Raw genomic sequence first — 16,079 nt, forward strand, 5'->3', positions numbered from 1 at the left:
GCGTTTTGAGAGCCCCTTGGTGGGATAAAAGCCTGACCCTGTGCCCTGGCGAAGGTCACCGAGGAAGTGCCTTCAGCCAGTCCAGGTAGCCCAGGCAGCACGTGCTGACTGGGGACCTGGTAAAAGCACCAGTTACAGCGTCCTTGAACTTGTTTACCACTCTGTGCCCGCTAAGTGGTGACCTCCCCTAAGGCAGGGGCCGGGTCACACCTGCTGGGCACCTGGTCGGTCCCCGGTGACTGCGAGGAAGGACAGCGGAGGCGGTTTTCCCGAGGGGACCGAGGGGTCCGGGCTTGGGGGCGCGCCGGGGGGCGGGGGCAGCTCGGGGTTCACGTGCGAACCTTGGACGCGCGCTGGGCTCGCGCCCCGCCCGCTGCCCGCTCCGCCACTTCCCTCCCGGGGCTGCGGCGAGCGGGGCCGGCCGGCGTCACGGTCCCCTCCCCGAGCTCCCGCCCTCCGCCCCTCCCCGCTGCCCGCCCGCCCTCCTCTCTCTCTCCTCTCCTCTCTCCCTGCGAGCTGCACCGGGCAGGACCGGGCTACCCTCCGGGGCCTGCGGAGGAAAACGAAACCAAGGCGGGGCGTGCGCTGCGACTCCCCAGCCCGGGCCTGCCAGCGCGCGGGGACCGCGAGCCCGAGCGCACCCAGGGTCCCCCGGTCTTCGGGCGCCGCTGCGGCGGCGGCGGCTCCTCCCTCCTCCCGGACCGGCCGCGGGCTCGACCAGGGCCGGCCGGTGAGCGGCGCGCACGATGGGCAGGTGCTGCTTCTACACGGTGGGCACGCTGTCCCTGCTCCTGCTGGTGACCAGCGTCACGCTGCTGGTGGCCCGCGTCTTCCAGAAGGCCGTGGAGCAGACCATCCAGAAGGTGAGGCGGCGCGGGGCCGGGGGCCGTGGGAGCTGCAGGAGGGGACACCCGTCCCCGCTGCCCCTGGGGCCCGCGCCCTGCACTGCCCCCCGCCCCCCCAACCCCCCCCCCCCCTCCGTTTGTCCTTCTCGGGCTTGGTAGGCGAGGGCGAGAGGCGCACGGGGCAGGAACAATGACAGTGGCTCCGGGGTACTCTTCACTCCCACCGCGGCTTCGGAGTTTAGGGGAGAGGGGGGGAAGCCCTCGCGTCTGTGTTGTCATTTGCAGCGCCCAGCCCCACCACACCCCAATCACTGTTGCCCCCCCGCCCCCACCCTTTTCCTTCCTACTTCCCGAAGACAGGGCGTGAAATGAAAGGCGCCGCGGAAGAGGCAGAGGATGCGGGCCGTGCGGGGCCTTTGAAGTGGCGCGGGGCTGGGAGGAAGGGTGAGCGTGCGGCTATTGTGCTCGCGCCGCCCCGCGCCGGGCAGGGCCGCCGGCAGCCGGGCCACAGAATCCCCGGGCCCGTCGCCATCTGTGTTGCCGCTGGACTTATTTAACTGGCTTGCGCCAACTGCTTGGGCTGCGTCCTCTCCCTCCCTCTTCTGGCCCGCCTCAAACAGCCGCGGTCTTCAGGTGAAGCTACATCTAGAATCGGAAAGAATCGGAGTCTTTTCTCGTGAGTCACTTTAGCTGACTTCTCCATTGGCTGTCTTCCCTGGTCATTTCTTCCCTCTCAGCCACATCCAACACACCATGGGAGGAGGAACAAGAGAGAGTTGTACTCGGTTCACTTTTCCCTTTAAATAGAAACGTCACGGGAGCCCCCTTTCTCCTCAGCACATCTCTCCATGTGTCACTGGAGATACCTGGGCGTCACTTGCTGTCCGTCCGGCGCTCCTTGCTTAGGAATCGCTTCTTCTAGGTGGCAAGGGGCCTAGTCCTCTAATAGCAGTTTCCAGAAATATTCTGCTAATTGAATTTGTAATTAAAGGCAACTTAAAAAGAAAAAAAACCAACAAAACAAAAGCACCATAATTTAGTTTTCAGAGTTCATATTCCCCCCTCGCCCCCCCAAATCACAGTCTCCCTCCAAGGAGCTTCTCAAACACCATTGTCCCCTTGCCCCCAGGCACTCCACCATCAAGGAAAATAAAGGAAATCCTGTCCTCACTCTTGCCCCACTCCTGCCCATGCCGACTAGCGTGGAGCAATCAAGGGCTAACTCAGAGGTGAGTTTTCTTGTGGACTTTGGGAAGACAGTGTCAGAAGAGGGATATGAGATAAGGGCCTGGCTCAGTGCCACACAGATGAAACCAGCTGCTGTCTCCTGCGAACCCTGAAGCACAGCCGCCCCAGGCATGTCAGTCCAAGCGCTCTCCACAGACTTTTCCTCAGCAGACGTTTCTGAAGGAGATTACCAGGCCTCTCTTCCCAGGTCCCTCTGGATGGACTTGGATCGCCAGCCTTTGGCTTAGCAGCTGAGCACATGCATCATGTGCACAGACAGGGACTCTGCCTCCGGAAGAGGCAGCGGTGCGCTAGGTAATGAAGAGGGAGAACCGAGGGAGAATGGAGGCCTTTGGATTAGGGGGTGGTCAGAAATAGTGAATCTCCCCTCGATGGCCAGAAGAATGACTGCTCCTTAGGAACGAAAGGGGTGAGACTTTGTCTCACACACTGTGGACATGTCATCAGCAGACACAGCCCTTGGAGAAGGACATCGTGGTTGGTAAAGCAGAGGGTCGGTGAGAAAGAGAGAGACTCAACTAGATGAACTGACAGTGTTGGCAACCACACGTCAGAACGACTGATGATGGTGCAGGACTGGGCAGTGTGGGCACAGGGTCCCGGAGTCGGAACCATTGGGGGCACCGAACAACAAGGTTTCCTCAGTCGTGCCCCTGGGGACTCCATTGCTTGACCCAAAGGGGGTGGCTATGAACCACTTTGTCTGGGGGCTTGGGCTTGCTTTAAGATTTGGTGACTGGCTTTTGCCAAGTGGTTTTCTCAGTGAGGAATACCATGATAGACTGAGTTTCAAAATGTCCAACCTCAGCTAAGGAGAGGAGCCCCAGTTGCATAGTGGTTACGAGTTGGGCTGTTGACCATGAGGTCAGCCGTTCACAACCACCAGCTGCTTCTTGGGACATGGAAGTAGAAAGTCTCATCTTTCTCCTGTGGAGCAGCTGGTGGTTTTGAACTGCTCACTTTGTAGTTAGCAGCCCAACTCACAACCATTCTGCCACCAGGGGTCTGAACTAAGGCAAGGAGTAGAGAGGTTAGAAGAATTATTAGAGAAAGTGGGTGTGGTTTTCATGGGAGATAGTTCCTGTTGAGTTGGCCCTTGAATCATGGCAGCCCTCTCTTGGCATGATTTAGTCTGTTGCCATGTGCCATGATTTAGATGGTTTTCGTTGGCTGGTGTTTTGAAAGTAGTTTTCCAGGCCTTCCTTCCTAGTCTCTCCTAGTCATGAAGCTCTGCTTCATAACAACTTGCAAACCTCCAATGGCTGACAGATGATCGTGGTTGGAGCATTGAATCCAGGTATCTTGAACCAGTGCCTTCTTGGGTATAGTTACTTATTAGTCTATATGAGCAATTCTATGTTTATGAGACATCATTTAAATAGGGGGAAATTGCATGAGATTTGGAATCAGATATGAAACTCAAAACCCTTTATCTTCGAGTGAATTCTGACGCATAGCAAGCCTGTGAGGCACATCAGAACCGCCCATAGCATTTCCAAGGAGCCCTGGTGGCAAAGCGGTTCTACATTGGGCTGCTGACCAGGAGGTTAGGCGTGTGGAGTGGCCAGCTGCTCCAGGGGAGAAAGATGAGGCTCGCTACTCCTGCGCTGCTTCTACTCTGCTACTGCTGCTCGTAAGAAGTTCCTCTTGGAAGCCGGGGCAGTGCTAACCTGCTCTACAAGGAAGGCCACTGAGTTTGAATCCGTTCAATGGCCGGGAGTGAGAGGAGAGTTTCCAAGGCTGTCAATCTCTGCAGAAGCCCCCCACGGCCCTTCTTCTGCCCAGGAGAGTGGGTTTGAGTGAGAGACCTCCTGGGTGCTCTCAGGGCTCCTGGATTCACACGAGCTACGTTTCCATGGGGCCCTGCTATTTTACAGACTTTGTGGCTTTTTTTTAACATTTCATTACTTTTTTTTTAACATTTTATTACTTTTTTTTAAAACATTTTATTAGCGGCTCATACAACTCTTATCACAATCCATATATATACATACATCAATTGTATAAAGCACATCTGTACATTCTTTGCCCTAATCATTTTCAAAGCATTTGCTCTCCACTTAAGCCCTTTGCATCAAGTCCTCTTTCTTCCCCTCCCTCTCCGCTCCCCACTCCCTCATGAGCCCTTTCGTTACTTTAAAGCAGTGGTTCTCAGCCTTCCTAATGCCTCGGCCCTTTAATACAGCTTCTCTTGTTGTGGTGACTCCCCAACCATAACATTATTTCCATTGCTACTGCATAACTGTCATTTTGCTACTGTTAGGAATCGGGCTACCCCTCTGAAAGGGTTGAGTCCCAAAGGGGTCGTGACCCACAGGTTGAGACCCACTGCTTTAAAGGGCAGCTAACTACCCTTGGTGCACTGGTTTATTTATTTATTTTATTCATTTTTTACCTTTTTATTGGTAAAATTACCAATAAAATTACTTAATCCACATATCATACAATTTAATAGTTCAATCGTTCAATTACATCTAAATGAATTATACAATCATTACCAAAATCCATTTTAGAACCCCCCCCAGCCCAAAATAAAAAATGGGTTAAATCGCCTTTAAAAGGAGTTGTGTAATCAGAAACAGCTCCAGTGCTCCCTCCCCTCTCCCACCTTTGTTGGTTCCTCCTGAAATCCCCTCACAACTGGTGCATTATCACGAGGCTCACAAAGCTGAGGCTTCCGAGCCCTTCTTTCAAAGACCCTTCTCCAGCTCTGGACCTCATGCTGTATCCCTGATATTCCTATTCTAAGAGTGGACCCCTGGAGATTTAAGCTTCAGGACGCAGAATGCTACATCTGCCTCCCTGGGAGCCACTGTGGGGCTAAGTGAGGCCATCCACGCAAAGACAGCCCAGTAGCCTACACAGCAAGTCATCCATAGCAGCCAGGACTGCCCTGATCAGGACGATGTCACAATTCATGCATTGCTGGACTTTCATTCATTCAAAGATTGCTCTCGCCTCTTCCTTGTCCACAAGAGGACAAGGGATGACATTCAACTGAGTAGGTTTGGCTCATTGTGGGCAGCTTAGTGCAGTCATTCCTAGCAGAAGAATGTATCCACCGTGATCATTGTCGTGGGCCCGGAAGTGACTGGGCGTTGTTGGAAGAAGGTCCTTATATTCCCAGTGAATATGGTGGAAGGAATGAAGACAATTGGGCCCCGTTCTTGGCCTCACTGGTGACGTCTTTTGTTGGGCAAGACCTGTGCTTGGTTCTGCGTCATTGTTGTTATCTGCGCAGGAGGCACGGCAAGTGTGGGCCGGCATGAGCAGTAGCAAGCCTTGGCTGTCAAACATTTGGAGCGAGTGTTGCAGGGAGGCCCGGCGGTCATTCTAGCTTCAAGCCCAGGAGGGCTGGGGCTCTGATGATGCCTCTCAGGCCTGCTGACAGACAAGGGCTAGTCGGGGGTTACTCTGAGGGCACGTGCCAACAGACTGCTTGAAGTAGGTCCAGCACCATAGCTTGGCTCAGGCCTGAGCACTTTTCCCACCACAGCACAGGGTCACCCACCAGGACAGCGCCTCCAGACCTGGGGCAGGCCCTCTAAGGCCTGTTGAGAGGGGAAAGGCCGGGTGAGGTAGCACTGACATGCAAGTCCTGCCAGCTGCCTGGAAGGGCAACAACCCCTTGCCAGCCTGAAGTCACAATGTCAGATATGCGGCTAGCTGGCACAATTGCTGTGTCCTAAGAGATTTATCTGCATTGTGTGCCCCCCTTTTCTGTTTTTAAGTAATATCACCCCTATCTCAGAGCTTTTATTTTTCTATATATGAGCCTTCAGCTCTTAAGAGGGAACTCTGGTATATAGTCTAGTATACATAGTGAAGTATACATTGGACTGCTAACCACAAGGTCAGCTGTTCAAAACCACGTCCTGCTCCATGGGAGAAAGATGAAATTTTCTGCTCCCGTAAAGAGTTACAGTCTCAGGAACCCATAGGGTAGGTCTGCCCTGACCTATAGGGTCACCATAAGTCAGCATCAACTCAATGACAATGAGTTTGAGGGGTGTGTGTGTGTGTGTGTGTGTGTGTGTGTGTGTGAGTTTGCTTCCCCTCTTAAACCTGGGGAATAGAATTGTACTTTATATAAAAATGCCCTCAACTTAAAAAAATAAGAATAAGAGCTATCACAGAGCTTACTCTTTACCTAATACGTCTGTAAGAAAATACCACTTTCCTTTATTAAGTACAAACACATATTTATTGAGCGCCTACAGAGTCCCATAGGAGCCTTGGTGGAGTAGTGGATTATGTATTGGGATGCTAACCTCAAGGTCAGCAGTTTGAAACCACCAGCCACTCCGCCAAAGAAAGATGAGGCTTTCTTCTTCCGTAAAGAGGTAGTCTCTAGAAAACATAGGGGGCAGGTCTACCCTCTCCTACAGGGTCACTCTGAGTGAGGATGTTTTGAAACAGAATCCCATTGTGACGAGGTCTTCCCCCGTGAGTCTGCAGCTAATAGCAACAAGCCAGAACTGTGCTAGTTGGTTAGGGTGCATTACAGGACAGCAACACAAGGGTTATGCCTTCCTTCTTGGAGTTTATACTCTCACCTCCAAAGAGAATGGAGAGGGGGTGTCTAGGAGGATCCTCAAGCTCCCACTCCATTTGCCTCCTTCCGGTAGCACAACCAAGAGAAGGCAAGACAGACCGCTCAGTTAAAAGCTAAGGAATGTTGTTAGGAATCCTGGAGTCAGTCAATGAGCCCGTTGATGCAGCCATGACGTCAGTCCATCTCATTGAGGGCCTTCCTCTCTTTCACTTCCCCTCCACTTCACCAAGCATGACGTCCTTCTCCAGGGACTGGTCTCTCCTGACAACAGGTCCAAGTACCAGAGACAAAGTCTTGACATCCTTGCCACTAAGGAGCACTGTGGCCGTACTTGTTTCAGGAAGTATTTGTTTGTTCTTTTGGCAGCTCTTGGTACTTTCAATATTCTTCTTCAGCATCACAATTCAAATGCATCAATTCTTCTTCTATCTACGTTATTCAATGTCCAACTTTCACATACATATGAGTCTATTGAAAATAGCCAGGGGTCAGGCGCACCTCAGTCTTCAGAGTAACATCCTTGCATTTCAACACTAAAGAGGTCTTGTGCAACAGATTTACCCAATGCATTGCATTGTTTGATCTCATAACTGCGCATAAGCAAAAGCTAAGGAATAAGAAAAAGGAAATCAACTAAGACATATGCTTTGCTGGGAAGCTTGGTTGCCTTTCCAGGTAAAACTAATAGCCTTATTAGGACCCCTGGTGGCAATGGTGGGTACTCATTGAGCAGCTAACAAGATCAGCAGGTCGAAGCCACCAGCCACTCTTTGGAAGAAAGATGAGGCTTCCTACTACACTAAAGAGTTAGAGTCTTGAAAACCCACAGGTGAATTTCTTCTGCCCTGTCCTTTCGGGTAGCTGTGAGTTTCCATGTAAGGCCCTGAATCATGGAAGGACCCAGCAGGGGCCCTCAGCCAGGCTGGGAACAGGGGAGGCTTCTCACATTGGTTACCAATGGAGCTGACTCTTCTAGAACTATTGGCCAAGAGGAGGCGGGAAGGGCATTCTAAGGCAGAGGAACAACATGTGCCCAGACTTGGAGGGACCGTATAGCTGGAGTCAGAATGTGACAAGGAGTATAGAGAAAGGAGGCCCAAGGTAAACAGGGCCAAGTTATGAAACGCCCTCCCAGGCAGTCAACGCACCCCCCAAGATTGACCCCATTGTGACCTCCATTTACAGACCAGTTTTGCCGGTTTTTTAACTTTATAAAATATATGTCACAGTGTTTGTAATTAGTTTTCCTTCTATGTTTATCAGGCTTTCCCCCCTAAGCCTCCAATGTTTACAGTCATGGTGTTAAAGTTGGTCACTGAGGAAGAGCTTCCTCTTCTTCCATCTCTTCCACGAGCTGGATTGACACAGTGGCTGCAACAATGGGCAAATGCTGTGAGGATGACACAGGTCTGGGCGGCGGTTTGCTCTGTTGCACATGGGTTGCTGTGAGTTGGATCTCAGTCGGAGGGCATCTAATAACAACAATACCGACCATGCCGCTCTTCAAAGTTAAGAAGACTTAGAACCGTCCCTGCCATCAAATCTATCCCGACTCATAGTGACCCTATAGGACAGTGTAGGACTGCCCTGGTGCGTTTCCAAGGATATGAATCTGTATGGGAGCAAAACGCCTCCTTGTTCCGTTCTTCTTCAGTTTTAACTGCTGCCCTGGTGGTTAGCAGCCCAGTGAATAACCACTACGCCATCAAGACTCCTTAGACACACACACACACACACACACACACACACAATCTTTGTTATTGTTGTGTGGTGCCAGTTCTGACTCATAGGGACTCAAGTTCAACAGAGTGAAATACTGCCTGTCCTGCGCCGGTCTCACAAACGCTCTGTTGGAGCCTGTTGTTGCATGTCGTGGTTAAGTGCCCTCGCATCTGCTGTGACCCACAGTGAGCCTGTGCACAACAGAACCAAACACTGCACCTTCCTGCACCAGCCTCACAATTGTTCCCAGGCCCGAGCCCGTTGATGTAGCCATTGCGTCTACCCATCTCCTGGAGGGCCTTCCTCTACTCCAGTGCTTCTCTAGTTTACCCCGCCTGGGACTTTCCCGGGACTGGTCTCTCCTATCAATATGCCCAAAGTGTGTAAGATGAAGTCTTGCCATCCTTATCTCTAAGGAGCACTTTGGCCTTACTTCTTCCAACACAGATTGATTTGTCCTTTAAGCAGTCCATGGTACTTACAATATTATTTTTCAACACTAAAATTCAAACGCATCAATTCTTCCTTATTCAGTGTCCAACTTTCACATGCATAAGAGGAAATGGAGAATACCATGGCTTGGTATACCATGGCACCTGAATCCTCAAAGTGACATCCTTGCTCTTCCACACGCTAAAGGTCTTGTGAAGCAGATTTAGCTAATGCAATATGTCTTTCAACTTCTTGACTGCTGCTTCCATGAGCATTGATTGTATATTCAAGCAAGACAAATCCTTAACAATTTCAATCTTCTCCATTTATCATGATGCTAGCTACTGTGAGGATTTGTGTTTTTTTTTTTTACATTGAGTTGTCATCCACACTGAAGGCTGCTGTCCTTGATCTGCATCAGCAAGTGCTTCAAGTCCTCACTTTCAGCAAGCAGGATTGTGTCATTGGCGCATCACAGCTTGTTAATAAGCCTTTCCCCATCCTTATGCCACATTTTTCTTCATGTGATCCATTTTCTCCGATGATTTGCTCAGTATAGAGATTGAACAAGTACGGTGAGACCATGAGAATAAGTACGGTGCATCAACCCTGATGCACACCTTTCCTGATTTTACACCATGCAGTGTCCCCTTGTTCTGTTCACACAACTGCCTCTTGATCCCTGTACAAGTTCCTCATGAGCACAAGGAAGTGTTCCGGAATACTCAATGTGCTGGATGGAGTTCATTGTTGCATGAAGATCAGGTAATCTGTATCTTTACAGCTGAGGAAACAGGCTCAAGGCAAGCGAGCAATTTCTCTAAACCCAAATGGAGAACTCAGGACGAGAGCAGGCAAGCGGGGTATCCTGATTTGGGATTCACTCTTTCTCATGCCAAGGATGACCACTTGCCAGGGGGCCATTCTGCTGTCCCCGTCTAACTACTGGCAGTCTCTTTTACTTTCGAAAGACTCCCAGGTAGAACAATTTATTCTGTGGCCACAATCCCGATGCCACACTGTTTATTCTCCATTCTTGGGCAATAAAGGGCAGCCGTGTTCTCTAAGGCGCCGAGGTCCACTCAAGCTAACCCAAGAAAAATGAGATTATCTTTTGGACAGCTAGAAAAGGCAGCTCATGGAAATCTATGGGTGCGAGGCCAGTAAGGTCTCCTGGCGGTGCAGTAGAAACTGGGAAGCCACCAGAAATCGTGGGTGCCCGTGTTCTGTGCTCATTCCCTTGATTTCGCCACCACGGAGCTTCCCCTGCTGACTAATGGAGCCCGGCTCATCAGTGGCCTCCCCGCCTCTACGGGATCCTCTGCTTCCTCACGTGCTTCCTCTCGTAGCTTCTCCTTTCCAAATCTGTAAGGGAGTGAGGCAGTTGGCTAAGCCCAAGCAGAAATCCCAGCTCAATGATCAGACAGTAGGATCATTCATTTCTTTGCAAGATTCTCTTAATTCCTAAGCAAAGTAGTCCGGCGCCTCCATGGCTTCTAGAAACGTTGTCCTGTAATGTTTCTCTCAATATTTTATGCAGCCCTGTTAACCACAGGGGCACTCCTTATTAATAAGTAAGGCAATGGAGGAGGCCACTGGCCTCAGTTTCTGACCCTGGGCTCTAGGGAGCCACATCCAAATCACTGACCCCAGCCCACAGCTTCTGGGTCAGATTAGCCAAGGGACCCAGAAATCTGCTTTCAGCTGATGATGATGTCCACCAGGGGCTTGGATGGTGACTATGCTAACTGCTAACTACAGGCCAGCAGCTCGAAACTACCAGCTGCTCGGAGCAAGAAAGACAAGGCTTTCTACTCCTGTAAAGAGTTATAGTCTCAGTAGCTCACCAAGTAGTTCTTCCTGGTCCCCGAGGGCCACTATGAGTTCACATCAACTCCTTGGCAGTGACTCTGGTTTTGGTGCTTCAGGCTGAGGATATTACTACTAGGGATTATGTTATCTGCATGTTTGTATTAAAGGAAAGACTTGTGGGTTTGTTTTTTTGGTGGGTGGGGATGGGAAGTGGAAGTCAGGGAAGAGGAAAGTTCTTGGCCATAGAAAGCATTTTGCTTTCTTGTTTAATAAAATGCAGGATTTTAATCTGTCAGGCCACAGCAAAGGCACCATCTGCTCAGCCAGATATTTGCATGCTTAATTAAGCCAGGCAACTAGTCCAAAGCAAGCAAGCAAGGACTGTATGGGCTGTTTTAGATGTTTATCTCCTTCTATCTCTTAAAGCATGGATAGGTCTATGAGTTGGGAGTCATTTGCTCATTTAGAAAATAGTTACTGAGCAGCCCCTGCACGTACAAATGTAGATGCTAATGGATCATCTTGCTTTCAGGCCCCCTTTACACTTAAAAATCTTGAGGACCCCTACGAATTTCTGTCTCCATGGGTTATAGCTATCCAATTGACCATATTAGAAATTAAAACGGAAACATCTCAAAACAGCCGTCAGAGCAATGACAGCATGGCTTGTCACAAAGTGCCTGGAAAGGCCACTGCACGCGCTTATGAGCGAAGGAGAGAAATGCTCTCTGAGTGTGATTAGGTGAGGAGCTTTGGCTTCCTGTACCCCAAGAAGCATCTCAGGGGCCCGCAGGGGCTGTGGACCCCACAACAGAGCTTTGAACGGCTGATGTGGTTTTCTGATTAAATAAATATACTGATACTCTTTGAATATTTAAGAAGTGTATAATAACTTTTACATCACAATGAGGGCAGTTGGGAAACTCTGTTATTGATTTTGCTCAGTGTCTTCTTCATCTACTGGGCCCTTGTAGGACATGGGGTCCCTGTTGGATGAGCTGACCCGGCTGACTGCAAGGTTGGAGGTTTGTGTCTCCCCAGTGGCACCTCAAAAGAAAGGCCTGGTGATCTACATATATGTCTTTTAAAACCCAGCCATTGAAAACTCTGTCAAGCAGAGTTCTTCTCAGATGTATGGCATCGCTGTGAGTTAGAGTGGACTTGACAGCCACACTGTCTTCCTGCAGCTTCCCGGTGAGTCGCTGCTAACATGTCACTGCTCAGCTCTGCTCTCCTGCCCTTCTCCCCTCAAGTCCAGGGGGATTGTCAAGCCACAGACTGATTTGTTTACAAAGCTAGTTGAAAAGCGCTTCTAGAAGGGAGAGATCCTATCACAGTAACTTTGTGTCATTTTCCCATAAGACCAAGTGCACTGCCTTTTGCAAAATAGATGATCAGTGAAGGCAGTATTTGGTGGAAGGATGGAAGGATGAATAGACGATGTCTTTGGGAATCATTCTGATGGCTTATTGTTGTGCTTTTAGGGAGCCCTGGTGGTGGAGTGGTTGCACATCCGACTGCTAACCGCAAGGTCAGCAGTTCAAAACCAACAGCCACTTGGAGAGAGAAAGAGAGAAAGAGGCTTTCTACTCCTGTAAAAACTTAAAATTGCAGAACTCCAGGGGCCGTTCTACCCTGTGCTCCAGGGCCCCTGCGAGTGAGTGTCAGCTCGCGGGCAGTCCTTCTGGTTGTGGTTGTGGTTTTGGAGTGTACCCTTTGATGACTGCAAGAATCCAGACTGGGTCTACTAAATCTCAGGGCTCACTCAGCACTCAGCAGTAAAAGTTCATCAGCTTATCTCTGATTCATTGCTGACGAATCGGGTCAGCCCGGTCACAATTCCATGCCCACTGCGTAGAACTCTGAGAGATTTTTATCCTCGGTCCTGCCTTTGATCAGCTGTCTATTTGGCTTTAAGAATTTAGACTGGCTGAAGATCCCTTTTAAACCCCCCTTCACAGCAGAATTATTTTTTGTTTGTAATGTTTGGGTGACAGAATATGGTTGTTTTGTTTTTTTTACAAAAGTTAATAAGCCTTCCTTCGATCCCGATGCTGAGTTCTCCTTCATACAGTCCAGCTTCTTGTATTATTTGCTTAGCTTACAGATGAATAAGGAAGGTGGAATGATACATTCATTCACATTTCTATAATTGAATTACTTGATAATTCCACCAGGAGTTTTTGGTCATATCACATACCGTATATACTCGAGTATAAGCCGACCTGAATATCAGCTGAGGCACCTAAACATATTTTTTAATTATTTTATTGGGGGTTTATACAACTCTTATCACAATCCATATATCCATCCATTGTGTCAAGTACATTTGTACATTTCTTGCCATCATCATTCTCAAAACATTTGTTTTCTACTTGAGCCCTTGGTCTCAGTTCCTCATTTTCCCCTCCCTCCCCGCCTCCCCATGAACCCTTGATAATTTATAAATTATTATCATTTTGTCATGTCTTACACTGTCCAAGTTCTCCCTTCACCCACTTTTCTGTTGTCTGTCCCCCAGGGAGGGGGTAATATGGAGATCCTTGTAATCAGTTCCCCCTTTGTACTCCACCTTCCCTCCACCCTGCTGGTATCACCACTTTCACCACTGATCCTGAAGGGATCATCTGTCCTGGATTCCTTGTGTTTCCAGTTCCTATCTGTACAAGTATACATCCTCTGGTCTAGCCGGATTTGTAAGGTAGAACTGAGATCATGATAAGGTGGGGGGAGAAAACATTAAAGAACCAGAGGAAAGTTGTATGTTTCATCATTGCTACACTGCACCCTGACTGGCTCATCTCCTCCCCTTGACTCTTCTGTAAGGGAATGTCCAGTTGTTTACAGATGGGCTTTGGGTTCCCACTCTGCACTTCCCCTCATTCATAATGATATGATTTTTTTGTTGTTGTTCTTAGATGACTGATACCTCATCCCTTCGACACCTCATGATCGCACAGGCTGGTGTGCTTCTTCCATGTGGTCTTTCTTGCTTCTGAGCTAGATGTCTGCTTGTTTACCTTGCAGCCTTTAAGACCCCACATGTCATATCTTTTGATAGCCAGGCACCATCTGCTTTGCTTATGCACCTGTTTTGTCTTCAGCAATCATGTTGGGAAGGTGAGCATCATAGAATGCCAGTTTAATGGAACAAAGTACTTGAGTAGAGACCCAATGTCCATCTGCTACCTTAATACTAAACCTATAAATATATGCACATAGGTCTATTTCCCCATCCTCATATATAAATATATTTACATATGTTTATGCCTGTATTAGTTCTCTATAAATGCCCTTTGCCTCTTAGTTCTTTCCTCTGTTTCCTTTTCCTTCCCTCTTATCCCACTATCATGCTCAGCCTTTATTTGGGTTTCAGTAATTCCTCTTGGCTACATTGCCCTTGATCACACCTTACCAGGCTTCCTATACCCTCCTCACCACCGATTTGGATCACTTGCTGTTCCCTTGTCCCTGGGTTTGTTAGCACCACTTCCCACCTTCCTCTCTCCCATGTCCCCCTGGTATCAGTTGGTCCCCATTGTTTTCTCCTCCAGATTGTTTATCCTGCCTATCTTATCTAGATAGATCTGCAGAGATAATAATATACACACAAAGACAAGACAAAGCAAAACAAATTCACAAAAGAAAACAAAACAACAAAAGAAAAGACTGTAAATAGTTCAAGGTCTTTGTGTTGACCTTTAGAAGTGTTTCCTGTTGAGTCTGATGGGGTGCCACGCCCTGGCCCCAAAGTCTATTTTTGGTATTCCCTTGGGATTTCCTTGCTTTGCTCCCCTTACTGTTCTGTTGCACACCCTTAGTGTTCTGCCTCGGTGTGGTGGGGTCAGATCAGGAGCAATTCCCGCATGTGTCTCCAGTGTTGTCCCCCGTAGGGCTATGGGTCATTGAAGAATATTGTGTCTCATAGTGGGCCTGGCCATATGGCCCTCTCTGTGCATTTGCGTTTCTGAGCAAGGATATCATTCTCAAGGCTTGGTGGGCCAGGATGTGCTCCACTCTCTCTTCCTCCCCCTTCATCAGCTCCCGTATGCACAGATCAGACATGTCCCTCTCCCTGAACTGTAGCTTCAGTTCTGTTCTCTGAAGTAAATTCTTCTGGGGGGAGGGACGGCTGTCCACGTAGTTGGGATTAGGACCGGCCCCTAAGACCTCTCTACTGGTTCCCTGCTTCATGCAGGTATGTTGCATTCATGGAGCACCAGGTTGAAGTCTGACCCCTCTTTCCCTGTGGAGATATAAACAATACCCTCCCCTTGGGTGGGTTAGGAGGAACCTAATTTTATTGCATTAAAAATGTGCTAAAAACGCCGCTTATACACGAGTATATACGGTAGTTTAGTATTTTTAAAGCTAGCTTTCAAACTCTCTTTGAAAGTTGGGGGTCATGTCATATTCAGCTTTTCATCACCTTCCCCTGGTGCCAAATTCAAGACCTTATTTAAACAAGACTGTCAATAAACATTTACTGGATGAATTGTTGAGTATATCTTACGGAATAATTTTGTTTGTTTCTGGTTCTTGCTCTTAGCTTCGTATGTTGCCTTCATCTGCAGCCCAGCGGTCATGTTTGCCACATGAGTGGTTTACTGCAAGTGGAAAATAAGTGAGGCATTCTCCAAAGCACAAAGCCCAACATTGGCTTGGATGTGCTGAAATGGTTTTTCATACCCTGTGGGAGTGTAAATCAGGGGGTGCATGGGATTTCTTGTCAAACAACTTGGCAATGTTGAAAGACTTGTGAGATCTTGAAAATGTTTTATCTTTTGACCTCCAAATTCCAACTTTTGAAGATCTTTCTAAGAAATTAGTTACACCTGCTACACCAGGAGCAGTCAACTCCCCTTGAAGACAGGGCCCGTGCTTAGGAGGCACACAGAAAGGTCTCAATATATGGCTCATTCACAGAAAGGTTTTTTTAATCCAAATGATTAGTTTGGTGGTTGAGACTGCAGATTCACCAAATAATTCATTTCACTTTTCCATCTTGCTTTTGGGATTAGTTCCACAATAGTACCCCTTGAAAAATCTGCATTCCATTCTCTTAGTGTAAAATCAGCAAACAATACCCAAAGTTACATTTGAGAAATTTCACCTAACTGGAAAGCGTCTGAACCTGGGCCAGGTGTGTCTGGTGGCCGTGTCAGGTGAGAAGGAGCCTGGGTCCTGGCTTCATGATGAGTCAGCAGAGGCTACTGTGACTGGCAAAAGGGTGTGTATGAGGAGAAATGGGGGACTTCCTGAACCAGACATCCTGGGGCCTGGAGGTCATGAGTATGATTGGTTAGTTTTCAATCCTTGGCAGAGCAAGTCCTGAGAGTCCACAACTGCATGCCATCAACATCTGGGGCAGAAAGGGGAAGTGGAAGGCCAGCGCTAACCACTTCTTCTGGAGCGCCCAGTAGCCCGAGGTGCTGTAGTGGAAGCTGGAGCAGAGCAGGGCTGAG

At 48.8% G+C, this 16,079-nt stretch overlaps 1 protein-coding gene across 1 annotated transcript in view; it reads left to right on the top strand.

Moving 5' to 3' along the window:
- The first annotated feature begins 490 nt into the window (after positions 1–490).
- SCARB2 (scavenger receptor class B member 2) overlaps positions 491–16,079 on the top strand; it is an 81,679-nt gene continuing 66,090 nt past the window's right edge. The window contains exon 1 of the mRNA XM_075544180.1: positions 491–863. Within this exon, the coding sequence (XP_075400295.1) occupies positions 747–863 (117 nt within the window). The 5' untranslated portion in view covers positions 491–746. The remainder of the gene's footprint in view (positions 864–16,079) is intronic.

Source organism: Tenrec ecaudatus, chromosome 3 (genome assembly GCF_050624435.1).
Source record: "Tenrec ecaudatus isolate mTenEca1 chromosome 3, mTenEca1.hap1, whole genome shotgun sequence".
Taxonomy (NCBI): domain Eukaryota; kingdom Metazoa; phylum Chordata; class Mammalia; order Afrosoricida; family Tenrecidae; genus Tenrec; species Tenrec ecaudatus.